A 26319-nucleotide genomic window follows, 5' to 3' on the forward strand; every position below is an offset into this window, starting at 1 on the left:
CCAGATTGTCACACTGCATGAGCTGAGCACCAGCAGTCAAACCTCCAGCAAGCCCTAGGAGCAGCCAGCGTGGAGTCCTACCCCCACCCTCCCCGCTGCCCAGGCGCAGGCAGAAGCAGGTCACACTTAGGCTGAAGCCCTGACCCAGGAAGAGGAAGGGAATGCAGAACTGGGCATGGCAGCTGATGGTGGAGAGCGGAGTGAGGTGCACTGCTAGATCCATGCCCAAGTCACTCCCAGCCAGAAGAGACTGCCTCCAGGCAGCGCCTGCACAGGGCACTTTAACACTCTAACCCGGCTGCCCGAGAGGGAGCTTGCACGTGGTCCCAGCAGGCAGCGATGCTGGGAGTCCTGCTCTAGGCGGGCCTCTGGCTGCCGCTGCAACCCCATGGCAGCTTGAGCTGCTCTGAACAAGGTCTGTCTACACTACAGCACCTAGCACTGGGCTCAGCGGTGGTTTTTGGCAGTTTTCCTCGCATGGCCAAGGCCTGCATGTGAACAATCCAGGAGGAGCAGGACTGGGTCCAGCCAAGTGGCCTGTCAGTTGCATTCCCCTCCTGCAGAGCAGATGGCCATCCCCGGCAGCTCACAAGGGACGAGGCAGGACAGCCCAGCGAGGCCCTTACCCCCACGTGAGGACTGGCACTTGCACCCCAGAATTTGTCTAAGCAATGCAGCAGGTTTGGCACTGTGTTCATTTCAATGGCACGTAAGTCACCAAGCCAGCCCTTCAGCCAGGGCGCTGCCAGGGAGCTCCGAGCGTGCACGCAGCCCTGCAGGGAGTTATGCCTGGTCTGCTCGTCTGGAGCAGGGCAGCGTCACACCCTGCTTCTTGCCTGCCTCTCACACTTGCTCAGCGTGGTCACTTCGCTGCCTGCCTGGACAATGGAACATGCACCTTTGGGGCCTGGTCTGCCTCAGAGAGCCTGGACCTAACTCCTAGCTTCTAGGATCCTTTTCAGACATGTCCTGGCGCGACGCCAGCCCCTCTGCTCCATTTCTGTACGCTGGCACTGATGGGCGGTAGGGGTAAGCGCCTTAGACACACCTAGGAGATAGGAAGATCAGACTGGCAGTAGCTGAAAGCCCCACATCCAAGTTCCTTCAAGCTGGATCCAAGAAAGCCCTGGCGAACGAGCTGCAGGGAGCATCAGGGAAGAGGGAAGGATTCTCTGATTCCCCCACCAGAACGCCATGCCCCCGCCTGGGGACATGGGCTCCCCCAGGTTACAGCAGGCACCACGCACCTTGGGGACACAGGCCAGGAGCTACCCAGTGCTTGCTCTTCAGCTTACAGAACTCTCCAGCTGAGGCCCTTCCAGGCCCCCCACTGCTTCGGACTTGTTCAGCCCCACACACGGGGCTGCCCTGTTACAGGTGCCATTCTAGCCTGACTGCTCTGACCTAATGCACTTTGTACTCCCCAGTCCTTGCACTCCCTCCCCCCCTGGGATCAGCCAGCCCACCATGCCGTGGTCTGGCAGCTGCAGTCCCCACCTCCTGCCCCTTCCCAGAAGGCTCCTCCGCCCCTTTCTAATCCCTTTCACACTATCTTCTCTCCACTAACTCCTGGCTTCTCCCTTTTTTGATTAGAGCCAAGGACGCTTCCCTCGCTGGCTCTGCGTCCCGCTTCGTGCACCGCTGCAGAGATGGCTCAGAAACAGCCCCAAGGGCTCACGCGTCTGACTCCTGCTTCCTTGGGCTTCAAGCACTGGCACTGTTGGTACAACCGAAGGAACAGGCAGCTCCCCGTCAGGGCACAGCCACACGCACTGTTGGGGTGTCCGCACCACCCTCTCCCGTGCTCCTTGCCAGCCACATCCGGACCGCGGGCAAAGCCACTGACAGGCGAGCACAGGGACCAAGGCTCCAGGCGACAAGCGCAGCCCAGGCCACCTGCCCCCCGTCTCATCGGCCGTGCAGGGGCCTTGGGTCCAGATGCAGAACAGGCTCCGAGATGCAAAGCAGCAAAGGGGCAGCAGCTGCCCCTGTCAGTCGGACCCACCTGGCCCCAATTGCTCTGTGCACAGGAGCAGGGCCCAGCACAGCACCTGCCAGGGCCCAGAGACAGGAGCAGCGCCAGGGGTGGGGAGGGGAACCCTTGGGGGGCAATACAACCCCCCTGGGGCAGCCCCCCCAGCACCGCTCCCCCGGAGAGATGCTCCCCCACTCTCACCCCCTCCAGCAGTGTCCCCCCCAGAGAGCTGCCCCCCCCAGCATCTAACGGAGAGCTGCCCCTCCCCAGCACTGCTTCCCCCGGAGAGCTGCCCCCCACCCCGCATCCAATGGAGAGCTGCCCCCCCCAGCATTGCCCCCCCGAGAGCTGCTCCCCCGCTCTCACCCCCCCCAGCACTGCCCCCCCGCGAGCTGCTCCCCTGCTCTCACCCTCCCAGCACTGCCCCCCCCGGGAGCTGCTCCCCCGCTCTCACCCACCCAGCACCACCCCCCCGCTCTCACCCCCCCCAGCACTGCCCCCCCCGGGAGCTGCTCCCCCGCTCTCACCCACCCAGCACCACCCCCCCGCTCTCACCACCCCAGCACTGCTCCCCCCGCTCTCGCCCCCCCAGCACTGCCCCCCCGGGAGAGCTGCTCCCCTGCTCTCACTCCCCCAGCACTGCCCCCCCCGGAGAGCTGCCCCCCACCCCGCACCCAACGGAGAGCTGCCCCATCCGCTCCCACCCCCCAAGAGCTGCTCCCCCGCTCTCACCCACCCAGCACCACCCCCCCCGCTCTCGCCCCCCCCAGCACTGCCCCCCCGGGAGCTGCCCCCCCCCGCTCTCACCCCCCCAGCGAGATGCCCCCCCCCGCTCTCACCCCCCCCGCACCGCCCGCCCGGAGAGCTGCCCCCCACCCCGCACCCAACGGAGAGCTGCCCCCCCGCTCTCGCTCCCCCCCCCCAGGAGCTGCCCCCCCGCTCTCACCCCCCGCCCGGCGGCTCCGCGGGTTGTTTTGTTTCGAGCCGAAGTTCCGCGCGGGCGGACTCAGCAGGAGACAGGCCCGAGCCCGTGACGCACTTCCGGAAGCCGGGTCCGGGCTCCACGTGACAGGGGAGCGGGTGACAGGCAGACACGGGGCCAGCCCCGGAAGTGACGCCATGATAATACTGTTCCTGTGACATCACCACGGGGGCCAGTCCCCGGGGGGAGCTCCGAGCGGGAGGGGCCGGGGGCGCTGTGCCGGGGGGGTCCGAGTGGGAGGGGCCGGGGGCGCTGTGCCGGGGGGGGGTTCCGAGCGGGAGGGGCCGGGGGCGCTCTGCCCGGGGGGGGTTCCGAGCGGGAGGGGCCGGGAGCGCTGTGCCCGGGGGGGGGGTTTCCGAGCGGGAGGGGCCGGGAGCGCTGTGCCCGGGGGGGGCTCCGAGCGGGAGGGGTGGGGAGCTGTGCCCGGGGGGGGGTTTCCGAGCGGGAGGGGCCGGGGGCGCTGTGCCCGGGGGGGGGCTCCGAGCGGGAGGGGCCGGGGGCGCTGTGCCCGGGGGGGGGCTCCGAGCGGGAGGGGCCGGGGGAGCTGTGCCCGGGGGGGGCTCCGAGCGGGAGGGGCCGGGGCAGCTGTGCCCGGGGGGGGCTCCGAGCGGGAGGGGCCGGGGGCGCTGTGCCCGGGGGGGGGCTCCAAGCGGGAGGGGTGGGGAGCTGTGCCCGGGGGGGGGGTTTCCGAGCGGGAGGGGCCGGGGGCGCTGTGCCCGGGGGGGGCTCCGAGCGGGAGGGGTTGGGGAGCTGTGCCCGGGGGGGGTTCCGAGCGGGAGGGGCCGGGGGCGCTGTGCCCGGGGGGGGTTCCGAGCGGGAGGGGCCGGGGGCGCTGTGCCCGGGGGGGGTTCCGAGCGGGAGGGGCCGGGGGCGCTCTGCCCGGGGGGGGGGCTCCGAGCGGGAGGGGTTGGGGAGCTGTGCCCGGGGGGGGTTCCGAGCGGGAGGGGCCGGGGGCGCTGTGCCCGGGGGGGGGCTCCGAGCGCGAGGGGTTGGGGAGCTGTGCCCGGGGGGGGGTTTCCGAGCGGGAGGGGCCGGGGGCGCTGTGCCCGGGGGGGGCTCCGAGCGGGAGGTGCCGGGGCAGCTGTGCCCGGGGGGGGTTCCGAGCGGGAGGGGCCGGGGGCGCTGTGCCCGGGGGGGGGCTCCGAGCGGGAGGGGTTGGGGAGCTGTGCCCGGGGGGGGTTCCGAGCGGGAGGGGCCGGGGGCGCTGTGCTCGGGGGGGGTTCCGAGCGGGAGGGGCCGGGGGAGCTGTGCCCAGGGGGGGGCTCCGAGCGGGAGGGGTTGGGGAGCTGTGCCCGGGGGGGGGTTCCGAGCGGGAGGGGCCGGGGGCGCTGTGCCCGGGGGGGGGCTCCGAGCGGGAGGGGTTGGGGAGCTGTGCCCGGGGGGGTTCCGAGCGGGAGGGGCCGGGGGCGCTGTGCTCGGGGGGGGTTCCGAGCGGGAGGGGCCGGGGGAGCTGTGCCCGGGGGGGGGGCTCCGAGCGGGAGGGGCCGGGAGCGCTGTGCTCGGGGGGGGTTCCGAGCGGGAGGGGCCGGGGGCGCTGTGCCCGGGGGAGGTTCCGAGCGGGAGGGGCCGGGGGCGCTGTGCCCGGGGGGGGTTCTGAACGGGAGGGGCCGGGGGCGCTCTGCCTGGGGGGGGTTCCGAGCGGGAGGGGCCTGGGGCGCTGTGCCCGGGGGGGAGTCCGAGTGGGAGGGGCCGGGGGCGCTGTGCCCCGGGCTGGCTCCTTTGGCCTGGCAGCACCTGGGCGGCGCCAGAGGAGACCCGCTGCTCTCTGACCCCCTGGGAGCCTGCCCTGCCCCCGCAGCGCCCTGCCTCCCCTGGCGGGTCCCCAGCTGGGCCGTCTGGCGCTCCAGCCCCGCGCGCTGTGCTCAGGCTGTAGTGGGGGGGGTCCCTGGGCACTCTGGCCCGCTCCAGGCTGCGTGTCCCGGGGCTGGACGCAGGCTGGGGCTGGAATCTGCGCCAGTGGAGAATGTGGAGGCCCGGCCGGCTGGGATGTCACTGCTGCACGACTGGGCCAGCCAGTGTCCTGGAGGGCACAGGCCCAGCCGGTGCCAGGCTCACTGCAGGGATAGAGCAGGACCCCACAGACACCGAGAGGCCGTGGGTGCAGCAGAGCTGGGCAGCTTGGGCCTGGCCTTGCCTTGGGGGATTGCAGGTGACCCACTGGATGCTCCTGGCCCTGCAGCCCAGGGGAAAGCCCTGTGCGCAGGCTGATGGCGGTGAGACGCACTGGCAGGAGTTATGGGAGGGCCGGCACGGGCAGGCTCTGTCCAGGGGTTGGTCAGGCTGTGGGGCCTGGCCTCGTGGAAGGGGGGGGCTGGAGGGACCAGCATGCTGCAGTGAGGCTGGTTGAAGGCCCAGGCAATGCACACAGCCTGTAACTCCGTGACGCACGAACCCAGAACCACCCGATGGGCCATCCCCACTCGGCTACGGCAGCCACTGCCTGAGGCTGCAGAGAGAGGTGCAAAAGTCCCACCCTGTCTACAGGGCATCTGGGGTTGTGCCCTGGAGCCCAAGGACAGCGGGCGGCACCCCAGCTGGTGTTCTGGGGCGGGCATGCTGCTCCCTGCCCTGTGCCCACCACTTGAGCGCAGGGCCTGGCAGGCAGCAGGACGTACTGGGGGAGGTGGAGGCTGGGCACTTACAGCTCAGACCCCAGAGTGGTCCCAGAGCGGGAGCCCATGTCACCCCCCCGCTCATTTCCTGCCAGCAGGGCATGACCCTGGCAGTACCCACGGCCCAGGGCCATGCTGTACTGGGGCCTGCCGGGTGCTGGTTTTAACAGTTTCCAGCTCAGACCCGCTCCCCCAGTGTTGTTAGCGCAGGCTAGATGGTGCAAAGGTGCCATGCCCTAAAGTCAGGGGAGACGAACCCAGTCAAGGGGTCACCACTGCCCCCCCTCCCAAAGGGGGTGCGTGCGTCCGTCCCCTGAGCAGCTGCAGTAGCTGTGGGATGGGGAATGGTTCTCAGCCCCTCACCAGGCCCTCAGAGCGGGAAGCATGCGTGGCAATGCAGCAGGCAGGGCGCTGGGTGCATCTTTTAGACGACTTCCCTGGGCTCAGAACGAACCCACTGGCACAACACACTGGTGCAGAGCAGGGCTGCCAGGATGACACCATGTTCCTGTCATCTAATAAACCTGCGTTACCGGCTGGCTGAGAGTCCCTGTGAATAGCAGGAAGTGGGGGGTGCAGGGCCCAGACTCCCCCACACTCTGTGACACCATCAGAGGAGTGAGGTTCTGGAGCAGCCCCCCAGGAGTTGCAGAGGGGGCAGAAAACCGAACTGGCTTCATGCCTGAGCTTGATACGTTTTTGAGGGGATGGTGTGATGGGGCTGCCTCCGATGGCATGGAGCCGATCTGGGAGTGCCAGCAGCACGATCCCAACAGCCGGAGATGGGACACTAGCTGGGAAGGGCTCCAAGTCACTGCTGAGACTTCTCTCCCGGGTGTCTGGCTGCCAGGTCTTGCCCATGTGCTCAGGGTCTAACCCACGGGCGGGCAAACTTTTTGGCCTGAGAGCCACATCGGGTTTCATAAATTGTATGGAGAGCTGCTTAGGGGAGGAGGTCATGGCCCAGCCCCCACCTCCTATCTGCCCCATCCAACCCCCCCATTCCCTGATGGCTCCTGGAACCCCTGCTCCCATTCAACCCCATTTCCCCCCCAACCCCTATCCACACCCCCTCCCCACCACCCCGAACTCCCCTGCCCTCTATACAACCCCCCCCGCTCCCTGCCCCTTTACCGTGCCGCCTGGAGCACTGGTGGCTGGCAGCACTGCAGCCGTGCTGCTCAGCTGGATCCAGCCACGCACCACCAGCGCACAGCACCGAGCACCGGCTCAGGCCAGGGTCTGCAGCCCCGCTCTGCAAAGCGTTGCTCCTGAGCCAGGAGCTCGCGGCAAGGCAGGATCCCGTGGGCCGCATGCAGCCTACGGGCCGTAGTTTGCCCACCTCTGGTCTAACCAATCACCAGATCTGGGGTCAGGAAGGAACTTTCCCCTGGGGGAGTTTAGCCTTCCCCTGCAGCCTGGGGCACGCGGCACTGGCTGTTTTGAACTAGTGGCAGTGGTGGACGTCAGTGACTCAGGCAGAGGCTGTGGTCTATGCCCGGAAGGGTTGGGTGAGACTCTGTGGCCTGCGCCGTGCAGGGGTGAGGCTAGATGAGCTGCATGTCTGTATTACAGGGCTGTTCGTGGGCCCAGGGCCACACAGGAGCATCTGGCCTTCAGGGGATTGGTCAGAGGGGATGTGCTATGTGGATAGAAAGCTGGCTAGATCGTCGGGCTCAACGGGTAGTGATCAACGGCTCCATGTCTAGTTGGCAGCTGGTGTCAAGCGGAGTTCCCCAGGGTCGGTCCTGGGGCTGGTTTTGTTCAATATCTTCGTTAATGATCTGGAGGATGGTGTGGACTGCACTCTCGGCAAGTTTGCAGATGACACTCCACTGGGAGGAGTGGTAGATACATTGGAGGGTAGGGACAGGATACAGAGGGACCTAGACAAATTAGAGGATTGGGCCAACAGAAATCTGATGAGGTTCGACAAGGACAAGTGCCGAGTCCTGCACTTAGGACAGAAGAATCCCATTCACTGCTACAGACTAGGGACCGAATGGCTAGGAAACAGTTCTGCAGAAAAGGACCTAGGGGTTACAGTGGATGAGAAGCTGTATATGAGTCAACAGTGTGCCCTTGTTGCCAAGAAGGCTAAGGGCATTTTGGGCTGTATTAGTAGGGGCATTGCCAGCAGATCGAGGGATGTGATCATTCCCCTCTATTCGACACTGGAGAGGCCTCATCTGGATACTGTGCGCAGTTTTGGGCCCCACACTACGTGGAGGATGTGGAAAAATTGGAAAGAGTCCAGTGGAGGGGAACAAAAATGGTTAAGGGGCTGGAGCACATGACTTATGAGGAGAGGCTGAGGGAACTGGGATTGTTTAGTCTGCAGAAGAGAAGAATGAGGGGGGATTTGATAGCTGCTTTCAGCTGCCTGAAAGGGGGTTCCAAAGAGGATGGATCTAGACTGTTCTCAGTGGTACCTGATGACAGAACAAGGAGTAATGGTCTCAAGTTGCAGTGGGGGAGGCCTAGGCTGGATATTAGGAAACACTATTTCTCTAGGAGGGTGGTGAAGCACTGGAATGGGTTCCCTAGGGAGGTGGTGGAATCTCCTTCCTTAGAGGTTTTTAAGGTCAGGCTTGACAAAGCCCTGGCTGTGATGATTTAGTTGGGGTTGGTCCTGCTCTGAGCAGGGGGTTGGACTAGACACCTCCTGAGGTCCCTTCCACGCCTGATAGTCTATGATTCTGTGAGAGGATCTAGAGGGCAGAGGAGCTGGGGCATAAGGGCTGCCCTTCCCCTCATGGCCACGCAGCTCCCCCCGCCCCGCTGGGTGGGTGCACAGCTGGCAGCTCTGCTACCAACCCACCATGTTCCCTCCCCTCACACGTGCCCAGGCCAGGCCCAGCTCCGGCTCTGAGCAGCCTGGAGCAGTGATGGAGGACACAGTCTGCTGGCTGCCATGGTTTGCATGAGAGCTGGTGGGGGCAGGGCAGGCAGTGTGTGCCAGAGAAGCATATGCCTGGGACCTGGCGGCACGGCAGTCCTGCACCTGTCCCCAGCCCATGAACCACACACAAGGAGAGGCAGTGAGTCCAGGCGAGGGCTTTATTCACACGCAAGCTGCCCCCGCCATGTGCCAGGGTAAAGCGCCACAGGATGCAAGACCTTGTCTCGTGACCCCTGTGCCCTGCCCACTGTGGCGGGCGCAAGTCCCCGTCAGCCCCCCAGCCTAGCGCTGGGCCAGGGTTCTGTTGCCCCCGGCTGGAGGCAGCGCAGAGCCCTGGGTTGCGGAAGGGGCACTGTGCCAGCCCAGGACAGGGGCCCACGACGTCCCGAGGGGGCAGGGCTCTCCCAGGGGGTCGGAGCCATGCAGGGGAGCCCAGGCCCTGGCAGACGTGGAGAGGGGGCTGGGCATGGGTATGGGTTGGTTGGGTTGAGGGATGGGAGTGACAGGCTGGGGGGGCACTTGGGGTCACTGGCAGGTGTTGTAGATCTGGATTTGCTGGTTGATGGCACCCACGATGCCCTTCACCTTAGCCTCCAGCCCATCTAGCTGGGCCGCCTTCTCCTCCAGCACCCGCTCGTTCTCCTGGTACGACCCCTCCAGCGCTGGGGAGACACAATGCAGGGTAAGCGCTGGCCCCCTGGCATGGGCAGTGCCCAGGGCTGTTTCCGCAGTGCCCCTGCTTCACTCCTCACCTGTCAGGCGCTGCAGTTTCCCCTGAGCATCCTGCAGGAGAGCCTTGGCCTCATCACGCAGCCGCTCCGCCCGGTGCCTGGCCTGCAGCGCAGAACGTGCCTGGCTCTGCACCAGCTCCTGTGCCGCCTGGTACCCGGCCTCCAGCCGCCCCTCTGCCAACTGTGTATCCAGACACAGCCACCCGAGTCATGAGTGATGTGGAGAAAGTGGATAAGGAAAAGTTATTTACTTATTCCCATAATACAAGAACTAGGGGTCACCAAATGAAATTAATGGGCAGCAGGTTTAAAACAAATAAAAGGAAGTTCTTCTTCACACAGTGCACAGTCAACTTGTGGAACTCCTTACCTGAGGAGGTTGTGAAGGCTGGGACTATAACAATGTTTAAAAGGGAACTGGATAAATTCATGGGGCTAAGTCCATAAATGGCTATTAGCCAGGAAGGGTAAAGAATGGTGTCCCTAGCCTCTGTTCGTCAGAGGATGGAGATGGATGGCAGGAGAGAGATCACTTGATCATTGCCTGTTAGCTTCACTCCCTCTGGGGCACCTGGCATTGGCCATTGTCGGTAGACAGATAATGGGCTGGATGGACCTTTGGTCTGACTCGGTACGGCCGTTCTTATGTTCTAATGAGGGCCAATGGGGCTGCCCCCCAGGGCCAGCCCAGTTCCTCCCCCCCTCTCCCCACCCCGTGGGCTAGCACAGACCCCTGGACAGAGCCAGCATGGCGCCCCACCCCTGGCCACCTCCAGCCCTGAACCAGAGAGCCAAGCCCCCTCCCAGTCCCTGGGCCCCCAGCTGGGTTTCCTCTCCTTTGCCCCCACTCACCTGCTTGACCTCCCCAGCCTGGGCGTGCGCGGCGCCGGCCACATCCTTGGCCCGTGTGGCCACCAGGCTGTTATTGGCCCGTCTCATCTTCAGTGCGCCCAGCTGGCTGTCCAGCTGCCCCACATGCTCCATGGCACCCTGCAGCTGGCGCTCTGTGCTCGCCGTCTGCAGCTGGATCTGCCCGAGAAGTGGCATCAACCTGGGAGCCCCCAACCCTGGCAGGCCCCTTCCCAGCGCTGTCCAGGCTGGCTGTGATCGTATGAGCACTCTGGGCCCAGCCCCGGCACCGCCAGGACCAAGGGGGGCTTGGCTGTGACACTGGTGGGGACGGAGTCATCGCTGCCCCATGGTGCAGAAGAGTTCAAATGCCCCTGGGCACCGCAGGGGGCAGGAGCTGTTGGGTCAGTGACTGGCTGGGGCAGCAGGACTGGCAGGAACCGTCCCAGAGTGTCGAGAAAGACCCAGGAGCCCCAGTGCCTGGCCAGCTGACCCGTAGCAAGGGAGAGTTGGCCGGCAGCTGTGAGCCCAGCAGGGCCTGCAGGGAGAGGGGCTAGGCACAGGGCTGGCTGACGCGGGAGAGATGAGGAAGGAGGCCAAGATGGGCTGGCCGGGCTGCCCCTTCGCTGCTCCCCACTGAGCCAGGACTGGAACCCGGCCCCGGCCGCGTGGCACAGGGGGACACTCCGAGCAGGGGCTCGCTCAGTGGCCTGGCTGGGCAGAGCTCCCAGGGGTTGGCAGGGGCTGCAGCCCAGGAGCTTGGGCTCAGAGGTGCGGAGGCCACGTGACCCCGGCCCACGGAAGGGAAGTGCGCAGGCTGTTCCCTCCCAGCCCATGGGGAGGACAGAGCTGCCCAGCCCCTTGCCGTGGGGCTGGGGGTACCTGGCTGAGGCCCCCCCGGCTCACCGTGCTCAGGGTGCCCTCCGTGTGGCGGATGTCGTTGCTGGCGCTGCGGATGGCGCTCTCAGCGGCGCTCTGGGCTCGCCTGGCATCCTCCAGCGCCCGCCTCCCCACTTCAGCCCCGTTCTTCACGCTCTCTGCCCGCGACCTGCACCCGGGCACACGGCAACACATGGGGCCCTGGGCTCGCCCCACCGCTCGCCCAGCCGCCCCTTCCTGGGGCCGGGGCCCAGCCCCCGCTCTCCTGCCCGTTACAGTGGGCTCCCCACAGCGTCGCGGCAGGCCTGGGGGGCGTCACCGGTGGATAGCCCCAGAGCCGGTGTGCCTGGCACCCCGCCCCATGGTCTCACCTGGCCCTGCGGGCGTCCTGCAGCAGCTGCTCCGCCCGGCGCACATTGCCTGCTGTCTCCTCCAGGATGGCATCCACGTTGGCCAGGCTGCGGACGCGCTCCTTGATCTCCTCGGCCAGGTGGCGGATCTGGTCGGGCGAGGCCAGGATGGAGAGCGCCAGCACCCGCCCGGCCACCACCTCAATGCTGTCGGGGTCGGCCCCCTCCTCTGCGGAGCGGGGAGCGGGTCAGAACCACTGCCCCCGTTCCCCCCCCACAGTGCCCACCCCGTCCCCCAAACAGTGCCTGCCCTGCCCCACCCCAACACCCCGCCAGACCGTGATCTCCATGCCACTGCCCCCCAGTGCCCGCCCTGCCCTGCCCCACCCCAACACCCCAGCAGACTGTGCTCTCCATGCCAGTGCCCCCCCAGTGCCCGCCCCATCCCCCAGTCCCTGCCCTGCCCCAGCCCAACACCCCGCCAGACTGTGCTCTCCATGCCACTGCCCCCCAGTGCCCACCCCATCCCCCAGTCCCTGCCCTGCCCCACCTCAACACCCCGCCAGACTGTGCTCTCCATGCCACTGCCCCCCAGTGCCCGCCCCATCCCCCAGTCCCTGCCCCACCCCAACACCCCACCAGACTGTGCTCTCCATGCCACTGCCCCCCAGTGCCCGCCCCATCCCCTAGTCCCTGCCCTGCCCCACCCCAACACCCCGCCAGACTGTGCTCTCCATGCCACTGCCCCCCCAGTGCCCGCCCTGCCCTGCCCCACCCCAACACCCCGCCAGACTGTGCTCTCCATGCCACTGTCCCCCAGTGCCCGCCCCATCCCCCAGTCCCTGCCCTGCCCCACCCCACCACCCCAGGAGACTGTGCTCTCCATGCCACTGCCCCCCAGTGCCCGCCCCATCCCCCAGTCCCTGCCCTGCCCCACCCCAACACCCCAGCAGACTGTGCTCTCCATGCCACTGCCCCCCCAGTGCCCTGCCCTGCCCCACCCCAACACCCCACCAGACTGTGCTCTCCATGCCAGTGCCCCCCCAGTGCGCGCCCCATCTCCCAAACAGTGCCTGCCCTGCCCCACCCCAACATCCTGCCAGACTGTGCTCTCCATGCCACTGCCCCCCCCGTGCCCGCCCTGCCCTGCCCCACCCCAACACCCCAGCAGACTGTGCTCTCCATGCCACTGCCCCCCAGTGCCCGCCCCATCCCCCAGTCCCTGCCCTGCCCCACCCCAACACCCCACCAGACTGTGATCTCCATGCCACTGCCCCTCCAGTGCCCGCCCTGCCCCACCCCAACACCCCGCCAGACTGTGCTCTCCATGCCACTGCCCCCCCAGTGCGCGCCCCATCCCCCAAACAGTGCCTGCCCTGCCCCACCCCAACACCTTGCCAGATTGTGCTCTCCATGCCACTGCCCCCCTGGTGCCCGCCCTGCCCTGCCCCACCCCAACACCCCGCCAGAATGTGCTCTCCATGCCACTGCCCCCCAGTGCCCGCCCCATCCCCCAGTCCCTGCCCTGCCCCACCCCAACACCCCACCAGACTGTGATCTCCATGCCACTGCCCCCCAGTGCCCGCCCCATCCCCCAGTCCCTGCCCTGCCCCACCCCAACACCCCACCAGACTGTGCTCTCCATGCCACTGCCCCCCCAGTGCCCGCCCTGCCCTACCCCAACACCTCGCCAGATTGTGCTCTCCATGCCACTGCCCCCCCGGTGCCCGCCCTGCCCTGCCCCACCCCAACACCCCGCCAGAATGTGCTCTCCATGCCACTGCCCCCCCAGTGCCCGCCCCATCCCCCAAACAGTGCCTGCCCTGCCCCACCCCAACACCCTGCCAGACTGTGCTCTCCATGCCACTGCCCCCCCAGTGCCCGCCCTGCCCTGCCCCACCCCAACACCTCGCCAGACTGTGCTCTCCATGCCACTGCCCCCCAGTGCCCGCCCTGCCCTGCCCCACCCCAACACCCCGCCAGACTGTGCTCTCCATGCCACTGCCCCCCAGTGCCCGCCCCATCCCCCAGTCCCTGCCCTGCCCCACCCCACCACCCCACCAGACTGTGCTCTCCATGCCACTGCCCCCCCAGTGCCTGCCCTGCCCCACCCCAACACCCCGCCAGACTGTGCTCTCCATGCCACTACCCCCCAGTGCCCGCCCCAGGCCCAAAATGTGCCTTTGCTGACACCGCCTGGGAGTCCTGGCCTGCTCCCCAGACAGTACTTGCCCCCCGACAACCCACTGCCTTCGTGCCCCCCCATTCCTTCCCTTCCCCACCCAGTGCCCTGCCATCCTCCATCCCCGCTCCACAAGAACACACATCCTGCCCTGGGGTACCCACGCGACAGCCCCAGCGCACTTGTGTGACGAACTGGGAATGTTCTTAATGTTTTCTCTGAATACTGTGTTGGTGCCTCAGTGTCCCCATGGCAGTTCTTAATATCTAGGTGGTGGAATAAGGGGGTGTGATTGCTGCAGAGGAAGGGGCCAGTGCACCTAAATGCCTGGCACTCTGTCTCCTAGCAACTGATGGCCTGGGCCCCCCCTCTGCAAAGGTGCCAGCTGAAGGTGTTGGAGACAAAGGGATCAGGTGACCTCCTGGCCTGGGAAAGGGGCTGAGCAGTGAGGAGGAGCTGGAGGGGTTGTTAGTCTGGAGCTGGCTGGGGACGAGGAGTGAAGTGCAGACGTGGGGGTCTGGCTCACTGCCCCCCAGAATGGACCCGGCCGAGGGGTCCGGTTCGCTGTATCTACAAGCTCTGTTTTAGACCCTGTTCCTGTCATCGAATAAACCTCTGTTTTACTGGCTGGCTGAGAGTCACATCTGACTGCAAAGTGGGGGTGCAGGACCCTGTGGCTTCCCCAGGACCCCGCTGGGGTGGGCTCACTGTGGGAAGCGCACGAAGGGGCAGAGGATGCTGAATGCTCCAAGGAGAGACCCAGGAGGTGAAGACGTGTGAGCTTCTTGCCCTGGAGACAGTCTGCTCCAAGGGAGAGGAGGCTCCCCAAAGTCCTGCCTGGCTTTGTGGGGAGCAGTTCCAGAGCATCGCCCGGGGACCCTGTGACGTTATAGATATAAATTGGGACCATACAGAACATGGGTTGCAACCAAGGTCCTGTAGTGGCACCAAATCCTATGTAAAGGGGGTCATATAAGGTGTCTAAGAGCAAGTTATAAGTTACTGGTTATGATTATGCTGTCTGTGTGTCTGTATCATTTTGTAGTTGAAGTTATAAGTATTGGCTCTATACTGTCTGTATTTCAAATCGATGCTGTAGTTCTGGGAGACATCCCAGACAAGTTGGTGTTAGCTCTGCCCAGCCTGCTTGATGGCCCATTAAGGACCATCAGCTACACAACTGACCCATTGAGAGGAGGCAGATACACCTTGTAACTCAGCAGGGTGTGCAGGGACTGGCCCATGTGACTCCAGACTCCATGTTGCTGTAATTTTCCATGGTAAGAACAAAGAAGTGTTCTTACACCTGGAAGAGCCTATATAAGGTTGATGCCCCATCTCCATCTTGTCTTCAGTCCTGCTTCCTACCTCTGGAGGGACTTTGCTACAAACTGAAGCTCTGAACAAGGGACTGATGACCCATCCCAGAGGGGGATGTTCTCCAGAGACTTGACTTGAACCTGCAGTTTACTCCATCGCTGCTACAAGCCTGAACTAAGAACTTTGCCATCACTGTATGGAATTGATTCCATTTAACCAATTCTAGCTCTCAGCTCTACCTTTTTCCCTTTATGAATAAACCTTTAGATTCTAGAGGATTGGCACCAGCGTGATTTGTGGGTAAGATCTGATGTGTATATTGACCTGGGTCTGGGGCTTGGTCCTTTGGGATCGAGAGAACCTTTTTCTTTTACTGGGGTGTTGGTTTTCATAACCATTCATCCCCAGGACGGGTGGCACTGGTGGTGATACTGGGAGACTGGAGTGTCTAAGGAAATTGCTTGTGTGACTTGTGGTTAGCCAGTGGGGTTAGACCAGAGTCCTCTTTGTGCAGCTGGTTTGGTGCCTTAGAGGCGGAAAAACCCCAGCCTTGGGCTGCGACTGCCCTGTTTGAGCAATTGGTCCTGAACTGGGACTCTCAGTTGGGTCCCGCCAGAACAGCATCGTCTCAGACCCCGTGACAGCTGGCGCAGGGGAGGGGCTCCCTGGCGGGTGGCTGGGGCTGGGCACTCACGGCTCAGGAAGCTCTTGATCTGGTGGATGAGCTCGCGCAGAGCCATGTTGGAGCGCTCCACACGCGCCCTGGTCTCGTTGGCCTTGTCCAGCGCCGCCTGCGCGCTCAGCCGGGCTGAGTCAGCCTTCCCCTTGGCCTCGGCCACCTGCCCAGAGAGGTGAGAGCCACACTGCCCAGGGATGGGGCAGCCATGCGCCCACACTGCCCAGGGATGGGGCAGCCATGCGCCCACACTGCCCAGGTACAGGGGAGCCACATGCTGCCCACAGGCACTGCCCACGGATGGGAAAGCCATGCACCCACATTGCCCAGGGTTGGGGGAGCCACGTGCCCACATTGCCCAGAGATGGGGGAGCCATGCGCCCACGCTGTGCAGAGACGGGGAGCCACGTGCTGCCCACGGGCACTGCCCAGGGACGGGAAAGCCACGTGCTGCCCATGGGCACTGCCCAGGGATGGGAAAGCCACGCGCCCACACTGCCCAGGGACGGGGGAGCCATGCGCCCACGCTGCACAGAGACGGAGGAGCCATGTGCTGCCCACGGGCACTGCCCAGGGATGGGAAAGCCATGTGCTGCCCACGAGCACTGCCCAGGGACGGGGGAGCCACGTGCCCACAGTGCCCATGGATGGGGGAACCATGCGCTGTCCACGGGCACTGCCCATGGATGGGGGAGCCACGCGCCCACACTGCCCACGAACGGGGGAGCCATGTGTCGCCCACAGCCCCTGCCCACGGATGGGAGTTGCAGCCCAAGCCCTGCCCCTGGGGTCCCTCTCCGTGCCAGGTTCCCCTCCTGCCCACCCCCTTCCCACGCTCCCTTCCCTGCCCACATCGTGTACCTTGTGGAAAAGCTCGTCCACCTCACCCATGGCCTGATGCAGCTCGGCCTGGGTGTGCCGGGCCCGCTCTCGCGCGCTGCTGGCCGTGGCCACCGCCCCCTGGCAGTTGAGGCCCCCGCAGTGGTGCCTGCCGTCCTCGTCCCGGCAGCCGGCCCCTCCGCAGGGGCTGCTGGAGCACGGGGCATCCCCAGGGGCACCACACACCTGTGAGCAGCAGGGCACTGTGGGCTGGACACCCCGGGAGCTGGGGGTAGCCGCCTGGAGCTGCTGTGCCATGGGCTTGCTGCCCTGCCTGCCCCACTTCCCCCTCAGTCCCCATCCCCCACCTGCCCCACTTCCCCCTCAGCCCCTGTCCACCCCACACTGCCCAGCCCCTGCCTGCCCCACTTCCCCCTCAGCCCCTGCCCACCCCACACTGCCCAGCCCCTGCCTGCCCCACTTCCCCCTCAGCCCCTGCCCACCCCACTTCCCCCTCAGCCCCCAGCCTCTGCCCGCCCCACTTCCCCCTCAGCCCCCATCCCCCACCTGCCCCACTTCCCCCTCAGCCCCTGCCCACCCCACACTGCCCATCCCCTGCCCGCCCCACTTCCCCCTCAGCCCCTGCCCACCCCACTTCCCCCTCAGCCCCCAGCCTTCGCCTGCCCCACACTGCCCATCTCCCGCCCGCCCCACTTCCCCCTCAGCCCCCAGCCCCTGCCCGCCCCACACTGCCCAGCCCCTGCCCGCCCCACTTCCCCCTTAGCCCCTGCCCACCCCACACTGCCCATCTCCCGCCCACCCCACTTCCCCCTCAGCCCCTGCCCGCCCCACACTGCCCAGCCCCTGCCCGCCCCACTTCCCCCTTAGCCCCTGCCCACCCCACACTGCCCACCCCCCGCCCGCCCCACTTCCCCCTTATCCCCTGCCTGCCCCTCGCCTGCCCCAGTATCCCCCCAGCCCCACCTTCTCGTTGAGCTCCCGCAGCTGCAGTGCCTCGGCCCTGGTGGCCAGCTGGCTCAGCGCCCGCCGGCTGGCTGCACTCTGGCGGTTGAAGTCGTCTCTCCTCCGCGCCACCAGCTGCTCCGAGCGGCGCCGCGTGGCAGCTGAGTCGCTCACAGAGCTGGGCACCGCCAGACTGGAGGCATTGGCATCGTGCTCAGCCGCCCACGACTGGGCGTGGGACTGGCGGATGCTGTCGTAGGCACCTGGGGAGGAGCAGACGGGCAGTGAGAGACACTGGCCCAGGGCAGGGAGCCTCCTGGGGGCCCCCTGCTCTAGCTCCCCACAGTCTCCGTCCCGGGGGCTCCCTGCTCCAGCCCCCCCAGAACCACCCAGTGCCAGCCCCCTGCAGCCTCTGCCCCCGGGGCCCCCTACTCCAGTCCCCTCAGAACCGCCCAGTACCAGCCCCCCCCAGCCTCCGTCCTAGGGGCCCCCTGCTCCAGCTTCCCCAGAATTGCCCAGTACCAGCCCCCCCCAGCCTCCGTCCTAGGGGCCCCCTGCTCCAGCTTCCCCAGAATTGCCCAGTACCAGCCCCCCACAGCCTCCGTCCTAGGGGCCCTCTGCTCCAGCCCCTGAGCCCTTCAATGCCAGTCCCCCCAGAGTTCTCCAGTGAGACTCCTGCCTCCTGAAAGCCCTCACTACTGGGGCCCCCGGTGCCACCCCCCATAGCCCCTGCCCCAGGGGCTCCTCAGGTCCCCCGTGGTGCCAGCCCCAGAGCCCGCCGCCAGGGCCCAGCTCACCCAGGAAGTTGGAGTTCTTGAGCAGGTGGAGCTGGTGTGCCAGGTCATGCAAGGTGAGATTGAGGCCGCGGGCGCCACGGTCCAGGGTGCCCAGGGCACGCTTGGCGTTGTAGTTCTCATCCTGTGCCACGGTGAGCTCGCCCTCCAGCTGGGTCAGTGTCTCTGTGGCTTCGCCGATGTGCTGCCTGTGGGCAGGGCAGGGTGAGGCCCTGGGGCACAGCACCAGCCTTGCTCCTGCCTTCCCCACCCTGCCTGTGGGACGCTGATCTCTGCCTGGCGTGGCCTCAGTCCCACCCCCATGACCCACGCCCAGGCGCTGGGCGAGGCGTCTCTGCACCCCCTGCTCACCGCAGCTCCTCCATGGTGCGCAGCAGCTGGCTCACAGCTGCCACGGTGGCATTGCGGGCGTCCACAATGGCCCGGGCCGTGCCCAGCTTCTCCTCCAGCTGGCGGAAGTCCCTCTCGAAGGCGCCTGCGACGCCCGTCTGCTGGATGTGTTTGGCGCGCAGTGCCAGGCCCCGGGTGCGGGCAGCCAGGTCCTGCACCACACGGTCCCAGTCCCCGAAGCACTGGTGGCAGGGCTGGCAGTCGGGGAAGGCACCGGAGAAGCCGCGGGCGCACTGGTCGCAGCGGACGCCCGACAGCCCCTGGCGGCAGGAGCAGTGCCCGGTGGCGCGGTGGCATTGGGAGCTTGCGACCCCGCGGGGGTCACAGTCACAGGCTATGGAAAGCAGAGACACGTCAGCTGTGTGCCCTGAGCCTGGCACCCTCCCCAGTGCCTCGTGCACTCTGCCAGCAGGGCACCCCAGCCTGCTCTGCCCCCGCCCACACACTAACCTAGGCACTGCAGGCTGGGATCCCCCCAGTGGTTCTCCTGGCAGTCAGCGCAGGTGCGGCCCCCGAAGCCCGGCCGGCACGGGCACTGCCCTGTGAACTGAAGACAGACACTGCCTATGGTCAGTGCATGCGAGCCCCTCCCCACCCTGGAGGTGGCCTGTATGGGGAGGGGCAGGGGCAACTCAGCCGGGGGGGAGGGGGGGATAGACCTCTCAGCTAGGGGTCCCACTACCTCGCCTCCTCCTCCGAGTGCCAAGGTCTCTTCATCATACTAGCCCCTCACCCATTCCAGGCCCCGTCCCCCTGCCCCAGGCCCTGTGACAACGTGGGAATATCTGGTCATGTTTTTATGAAGCCTGTCTGTGCCTCGGTTTCCCTGCGATGCTGCCTGGCTCCCCAGCGGGCAGGGAAGGGCCGGTTGCTCTCAGGGTAGGGGTAGCGACATGGCCGCCTGGGCCTTGCTCCCCATGTCAGTGGGGCATTTGAGAAGACACTGGCGACTCCACTCGCCAGGACGCTGGCACCGAGCACGCAAGCCCCAGAGGGACCTGCCTCCCCTGGGGGGCTGAACAGTCCCCAGCTGAGATCAAAGCACTGGGGGACAGGGGAAGAGCTGGGGGCTGGCAGGAGCCAGGGCTCTGCCGAAGGAGGGCAGATAGACAGAGCCTGCACCAAGGGGCTGGGCGCTGGCTGAGCAGGACGGCCGATGCTGCAACCTTCACTTCTCTGGGCTGCCCTAAGGACTCTCTGTGTCGCGCCAGGGGACAGCGCTGGCTGAGTCGCTGCAGGCGCTGGGCGAGGGGCATTGGGAGAGTGGGATCCCTGCAGGGGGCCCCCAGAGCCAGTCCCAAAGCTGCTGACTCTGGAGGGCATTCTGTGTCAAGTAATTAGAACGTGGCGGCTCCAGCCTGGCATTGGGGTGCACAGGCCCCTGGTTGCATGGGGTGGGAGATCATGGTGCAGTTTCCCCCGGGACATGGACTCAGCAGTGAGGCTGCACCCAACCCTGACACGGCACAGGGACCAGGCCTGCCCCGGAAACACCCCACGGCCCTGCCCCTCCATGCCAGGTGCACCAGTGTGGGCAGGCAGGCTCAGCCAGGCAGGATCTTAGCGTCGGGGGGCTTAGTGTGGGAGGTGTGGGGGGATCTAGGGGTGGGTTGAGAGGGTGGGACAATCTGGGTGCGGGCTCAGTGGGGGATCTGGGTCGGGGGGGATCTGGATACACAGGGGGTTGTTGGAGGGTTCTGGGCGCAATGGTGATGGGACTTTGCAGGGGGGTCCAGATGAAGGTGGTTGGGATCCAGCAGGGATCTGGCTGTGGGGGGGATAAAGCTTGGCAGGGTGCTGGGGGGCTCAGTGGGGTGCCCAGATGCTGGGGAAGTGGGGCTCAGTGGGGTGGGGATCCAGGAGAGGGTAGCTCGTTGGGGTGGTCTGTGTGCAGTGGGAGTGTGGCTCATCGGGGGGGTTCTGGGTGTGTGGGGGTGAGAGGCTCAGCAGCGGGGTTGGGTGGATGGGGGAGCAGCTAAATAAATAAATGGCGATTCATAGACTCTAGGACTGGAAGGGACCTCGAGAGGTCATCGAGTCCAGTCCCCTGCCCTCATGGCAGGACCAAATACTGTCTAGACCATCCCTGATAGACATTTATCTAACCTACTCTTAAATATCTCCAGAGATGGGGATTCCACAACTTCCCTAGGCAATCTATTCCAGTGTTTAACTACCCTGACAGTTAGGAACTTTTTCCTAATGTCCAACCTAAATCTCCCTTGCTGCAGTTTAAGCCCATTGCTTCTTGTTCTATCATTGGAGGCTAAGGTGAACAAGTTTTCTCCCTCCTCCTGATGACACCCTTTTAGATACCTGAAAACTGCTATCATGTCCCCTCTCAGTCTTCTCTTTTCCAAACTAAACAAACCCAATTCCTTCAGCCTTCCTTCATAGGTCATGTTCTCAAGACCTTTAATCATTCCTGTTGCTCTTCTCTGGACCCTCTCCAATTTCTCCACATCTTTCTTGAAATGCAGTGCCCAGAACTGGACACAATACTCCAGTTGAGGCCTAACCAGCGCAGAGTAAAGCGGAAGAATGACTTCTCGTGTCTTGTTTACAACACACCTGTTAATGCATCCCAGAATCACGTTTGCTTTTTTTGCAACAGTATCACACTGTTGACTCATATTTAGCTTGTGATCCACTATGACCCCTAGATCTCTTTCTGCCATACTCCTTCCTAGACAGTCTCCTCCCATTCTGTATGTGTGAAACTGATTGTTCCTTCCTAGGTGGAGCACTTTGCATTTATCTTTATTGAACTTCATCCTGTTTACCTCAGACCATTTCTCCAATTTGTCCAGATCATTTTGAATTTTGACCCTGTCCTCCAGAGCAGTTGCAATCCCTCCCAGTTTGGTATCGTCCGCAAACTTAATAAGCATACTTTCTATGCCAACATCTAAATCGTTGATGAAGATATTGAACAGAACCAGTCCCAAAACAGACCCCTGCGGAACCCCACTTGTTATACCTTTCCAGCAGCATTGGGAGCCATTAATAACTACTCTCTGAGTACGGTTATCCAGCCAGTTATGCACACACCTTATAGACAGATATAATGTCTCTTAGAACTGGAAGGGACCCTGAAAGGTCATTAAGTCCAGCCCCCTGCCTGCACTAGCAGGACCAAGGACTGGTTTTGCCCCAGATCCCTAGGTGGCCCCCTCAAGGACTGAGCTCACAGCCCTGGGTTTAGCAGGCCAATGCTCAAACCGCTGAGCTATCCCCCTGTAAAGGGATCCCTCCCCCTGCAGCTGAGAAGCAATGGGTTTAGAAGCGAGTAGGAGTTGGCAAAGCTTCCTGCAGCCAGGGGAGAAATCTCAGGATGGGTCTGACACAGCCCCAGATGCCATGCAGGGAAGAGGGAGTCCCATCCTCCCCAGCCCAGCCGGGACCAGCAGCTGAGCCTGGCGCAGGGTAAGAGCCACCACCAGGGTCTTCCTCAGTCTGACTCCCACCCATGGTGATTTACCTCTCTGCTGGCACCCAAAATATACTGCTGGGGAGGGTCACATCACTGCTCTTGTGGCTTCCCTTCGCTTCCCCATCAGAAAGTCATTTTTCTGCGGGGAAGCAAAGAAATCTGCGGGAAACATAAATTCTGTGCATGCACAGTGGCACAGATTTCCCCCAGGAGTAAAACCTGGGGCCGTAGCCCCGCTCCTGGGGACCATGATATTCCCCTGACCTGCCTCTGCCCCCTCCCCAGCCCAGCACCCCTCCCCTTGCTGGCTCTCACCTGGTTGCAGGCGGGGCCCAGTGAGTGCTGGGGGTGGCAGGCGCAGGGCTCACAGCCCTTCCCACTGGCCAGGTTCCAGAAATTGGGGATGCAGCGGTCACAGCTCTGCCCCTGGACGCTGGGCAAGCACTGACACTGCCCGCTGCGCCGATCACACTGGCACTCCTCCTGCGCACTGCACTCGCTGCTCTCTGTGCCCAGGACGTTACAGGAGCAGCCTGGGAACCCAGACAGCAGGGGCATCAGCAGGAAACGGGGGCCCAGCTGAGACCCTGGCTAAGGGCATAGGATGGGATAGGGCCCGGCTGCATGGCACTGGCACCAGTATCCATCGAGAGAACTGAGCATCTGGTCCCTGGGGGTGAAGGGCGGGTCTGTGTGCCCGGTCCCAGGCGGGGTGGGGGTGTCTGTGCACTTTGGTCCCTGGGGGTGAAGGGTGGGTCTGTGTGCCCGGTCCCAGGAGGGGTGGGGGTGTCTGTGCACCTGGTCCCTGGGGGTGAAGGGCGGGTCTGTGTGCCCGGTCCCAGGAGGGGTGGGGGCATCTGTGCACCTGGGCCCTGGGGGTGGGGGGGTCTATGCACCCCATCCCAGGGAGGCGGGGGGCGTCTGTGCACTCGGGGAGGTGGGATCTGCGCACCCAGTCCTGGGGAGGGGGGTCCATGCACATGGTCCCAGGGGGGTGAGGAGGAGGGTATGTGCGCCCAGTCCCAGGGAGGTGATGGGGTCTGTGCACTTAGGGAGTGTGGGGGGTCTGTGCGCCTGGTCCCACAGGGGTGGGGGGGGAGGGTCTGTGCGCCCAGTCCCAGGGCAGGGTTTGTGCGCCCGGTCTGTGGGGGGCAGGGGGGAGGGTCTGTGCCCCCGGTCCCAGAGGGGCGGGGGGGGTCTGTGCACTCGGGGAGGGGGGAGTCTGTGCACCCGGTCCCGGGGGGGTGGCGGGGGGTCTGTGCACTCGGGGAGGAGAGGGTCTGTGCACCCAGTCCCGGGGGGCAGGGTCTGTGTGCCTGGTCCCGGGGGGATGGAGGGGAGAGTCTGTGTGCCCGGTTCCAGGGGGGCAGGGGGGTCTGTGCACTCAGGGAGGAGGGGGTCTGTGCACCTGGTCCCGGGGGGGCAGGGTCTGTGTGCCCGGTCCCGGGGGGATGGAGGGGAGGGTCTGTGTGCCCGGTTCCAGGGGGGCAGGGGGGTCTGTGCACTCAGGGAGGAGGGGGTCTGTGCACCTGGTCCCGGGGGGGCAGGGTCTGTGTGCCTGGTCCCGGGGGGATGTGGGGGAGGGTCTGTGTGCCCGGTCCCAGGAGGGCGGGGGGGGGTCTGTGCACTCGGGGGGGCAGGGTCTGTGTGCCCGGTCCCGGGGGGGCCGTGCGAGATGTGTGCGCCCGGGGGGGTTGTGCGCCCGGTCCTGGGGGTGCTCAGATACGAGGGTAACGAGCCTGGTCCAGGGCAGAGCAGGGGAGGCTGGGCGGGTCTCTCCCCTAGTCCAGCGCCCGCAGTGCCCGAGCCCGGCTCGTACTCACGCCGGCAGCTGTGGCGGGTGGCGTCGCCGTAGTAGCCGGCCTGGCAGTGCTGGCAGTGCGCCCCCTCCGTGTGGTGCAGGCAGCGCAGGCAGCGCCCCGAGCGTCGCTCACACGCCTCCGCGTCCAGCAGGTCGATGTTGCCGTTGCATTGGCAGGGCTGGCAGTGCCCGCCGGCCTGCGAGGGGTTCCCGTAGTAACCAGGGGCACACTCCTCACAGCGCAGACCTGCGGGAACGAGGGGATCAGCGTAGTCCAAGTTATGAGTATTGGCTCTATCCTGTCTGTACTTCAAACTTCTGCTGTGCGTCGGGGGGGGCACCCCAGACAAGCTGGTGTTAGCTCCGCCGAGCCTGCTTGATGGCCCATTAAGGACCATCAGCTATACCAGGGGTTCTCAAACTGGGGGGCAGGACCCCTCAGGAGGTTGTGAGGCTATTACATGGGGGGTCATGAACTGTCAGCCTCCACCCCAAACCCCACTTTGCCGTCAGCATTTACAATGGTGTTAAATATATAAAAAGGTGTTTTTAATGGATAAGGGGGGAGTCACTAGCTGTGTGAAAGGGGTCACCAGTACATAAGTCTGAGAACCTCTGAGCTACACAACTGACCCACTGAGAGGAGGCAGATCCCCCTCGTAACTCAGCAAAGTGCAGGGACTTGCCCCTGTGACTCCAGACTCCATTTTGCTGTAACTTTCCACAGTAAGAACAAAGAGGTTCTTACACCTGGAAGAGCCTATATAAGGCTGATGCCTCATCTCCATCTTGTCTTCAATCCTGCTTCCTACCTCTGGAGGGACTTTGCTACAAGCTGAAGCTCTACACAAGGGACTGATGACCCATCCCAGTGGAGGATGTTCTCCAGAGACTTGTCTTAAGCCAGCAGTTTATTCCATCACTGCTACAAGCCTGAACTAAGAACTTTGCCATCACTGTCTGTAACTGATTCCATTTAACCAATTCTTGCTCTCATCTGTATTTCTTTCCTTTTATGTAAAAAGCGACAAAGAATCCTGTGGCACCTTAAAGACTAACAGACGTATTGGAGCATGAGCTTTCGGAGATCATGCATCCGGCGAAGTGGGTATTCACCCCGAAAGCCCATGCTCCAAAACGTCTGTTGGTCTATAAGGTGCCACAGGATTCTTTGCTGCTTTTACAGATCCAGACTAACACAGCTACCCCTCTGATACTTGCTTTTTATGATAAACCTTTAGATTTCAGACACTAAATGATTGGCATCAGCGTGATTTGTGCGTAAGATCTGATGTGTATATTGACCTGGGTCTGGGGCTTAGTCCTTTGGGATCGAGAGAACCTTTTTCTTTTACTGGGGTGTTGGTTTTCATAACCATTCATCCCCAGGACGGGTGGCACTGGTGGTGATACTGTGAGACTGGAGTGTCTAAGGAAATTGCTTGTGTGACTTGTGGTTAGCCAGTGGGGTGAGACCAGAGTCCTCTTTGTCCAGCTGGTTTGGTGCCTTAGAGGTGGAGAAACCCCAGCCCAGGGCTGTGACTGCCCTGTTTGAGCAATCTGGCCTGAACTGGCACTCTAAGTTGGGTCCCACCAGAACTGCATCATCACAGGGGGAAGGCAGAGAAGGGGGTTCAGCCATGCGAGGCAGGGGAGGCAAGGGGGACAGCCATGCGAGAAGAAGGGGATGTGATGAAGTGGGGTTTTATTCACCTTGATATGTTGCATGTGAGTCTGGCTAATACTGGGTGTGCCTCAGTTTCCCTGTGTGCTGCAACAATGTCTTGGGGATGGGAATTGGGTGTGTGAGTTTTGCTGAGGCCCTCAGGGCAAGTGAAGTGGCTGGAGCTGCCTGCACTAGGTGATAGTCGATGCCCTTAGTAACCTGAGACCCAGGAGGGGATGCGACCAGGTGACTCTTGGCCCGGGAAGCGAAGTAAGACAAAAGCCAGAGGAGGAGCAACAGACTGGGCAGGGGCCAGGCAGCTGGAAGGAGTCAGTCTGGGCTGGGTTGGGGTGCGGGGGTGGGGCAGAGCCCTGGCTCTGGGCTCCCCTCCCCCCAAGATGGACTTGGCTGAAAGTCCCTGATTTCTGTGCTAACGAGCTCTGCCCTTCGCCGTGATCGTGTGACTGATAACCCTGCTGTTTCCCCGGCTGGCTGAGAGTCCCGTCTGCCTGCGGAGGGGGGGGGCAGGGCCCTCTGGCTGCCCCAGGACCCCGCCCAGGCGACTCGCTGCGGGAAGCGCACGGAGGGGCAGGGGATGCTGGATGCTCTGAGCTCAGACCCAGGAAGGTGGAAGCTGTGGGAGCTTCTTGCCCTGGGGACCGTCTGCTCCAAGAGAGGAGGCTCCCCCAGAGTCCTGCCCGGCTTCGTAGGGAGCAGAGCCACCATCGCCCGGGGCCCCCAGTGCAGAGCCATCATCGCCCAGGGCCCCCAGTGCAGAGCCATCATCGCCCAGGGCCCCCGGGGCAGAGCCACCATCGCCCGCCGGCTTCGTGGGGAGCAGAGCCAGCATCGCCCGGGGCCCCCAGGGCAGAGCCACCATCGCCCAGGGCCCCCAGGGCAGAGCCACCATCGCCCACCGGCTTCGTAGGGAGCAGAGCCACCATCGCCCAGGGTCCCACGGGCAGAGCCACCATCGCCCACCAGCTTCGTAGGGA

General features: G+C 64.4%; 2 protein-coding genes across 9 annotated transcripts in view; both read right to left on the reverse strand.

Annotated features, from left to right (window-relative positions):
• The window catches only part of LOC115655651 (ubiquitin carboxyl-terminal hydrolase 19-like), a 44053-nt gene extending 41024 nt beyond the window's left edge, over positions 1-3029 (reverse strand). For 6 of the 8 annotated variants that reach the window (XM_030571394.1, XM_030571397.1, XM_030571391.1 and 3 more), the window contains exons 1-2: positions 2922-3006; positions 899-1048 (exon numbers count right to left, since the gene is read on the reverse strand). The gene's annotated coding sequence lies outside the window, so the exon portion shown is untranslated. Of the gene's footprint in view, positions 1-898; positions 1049-2005; positions 2027-2921 lie in introns of those variants that run through there. The other 2 variants (XM_030571395.1, XM_030571396.1) reach the window with 2 other exon arrangements.
• Positions 3030-8610: 5581 nt separating this feature from the next.
• LOC115655650 (laminin subunit beta-2-like) overlaps positions 8611-26319 on the reverse strand; it is a 37872-nt gene continuing 20163 nt past the window's right edge. Inside the window, exons 22-34 of the mRNA XM_030571389.1 lie at positions 23681-23905; positions 22173-22390; positions 18875-18971; positions 18386-18758; positions 18038-18222; positions 17262-17503; positions 16320-16523; positions 15477-15621; positions 11302-11509; positions 10958-11099; positions 10055-10231; positions 9224-9383; positions 8611-9133 (exon numbers count right to left, since the gene is read on the reverse strand). Coding sequence (XP_030427249.1) covers positions 8997-9133; positions 9224-9383; positions 10055-10231; positions 10958-11099; positions 11302-11509; positions 15477-15621; positions 16320-16523; positions 17262-17503; positions 18038-18222; positions 18386-18758; positions 18875-18971; positions 22173-22390; positions 23681-23905 — 2513 coding nt within the window. The 3' untranslated portion in view covers positions 8611-8996. The remainder of the gene's footprint in view (positions 9134-9223; positions 9384-10054; positions 10232-10957; positions 11100-11301; positions 11510-15476; positions 15622-16319; positions 16524-17261; positions 17504-18037; positions 18223-18385; positions 18759-18874; positions 18972-22172; positions 22391-23680; positions 23906-26319) is intronic.

This window comes from Gopherus evgoodei, chromosome 7, assembly GCF_007399415.2.
Source record: "Gopherus evgoodei ecotype Sinaloan lineage chromosome 7, rGopEvg1_v1.p, whole genome shotgun sequence".
Classification (NCBI taxonomy): domain Eukaryota; kingdom Metazoa; phylum Chordata; order Testudines; family Testudinidae; genus Gopherus; species Gopherus evgoodei.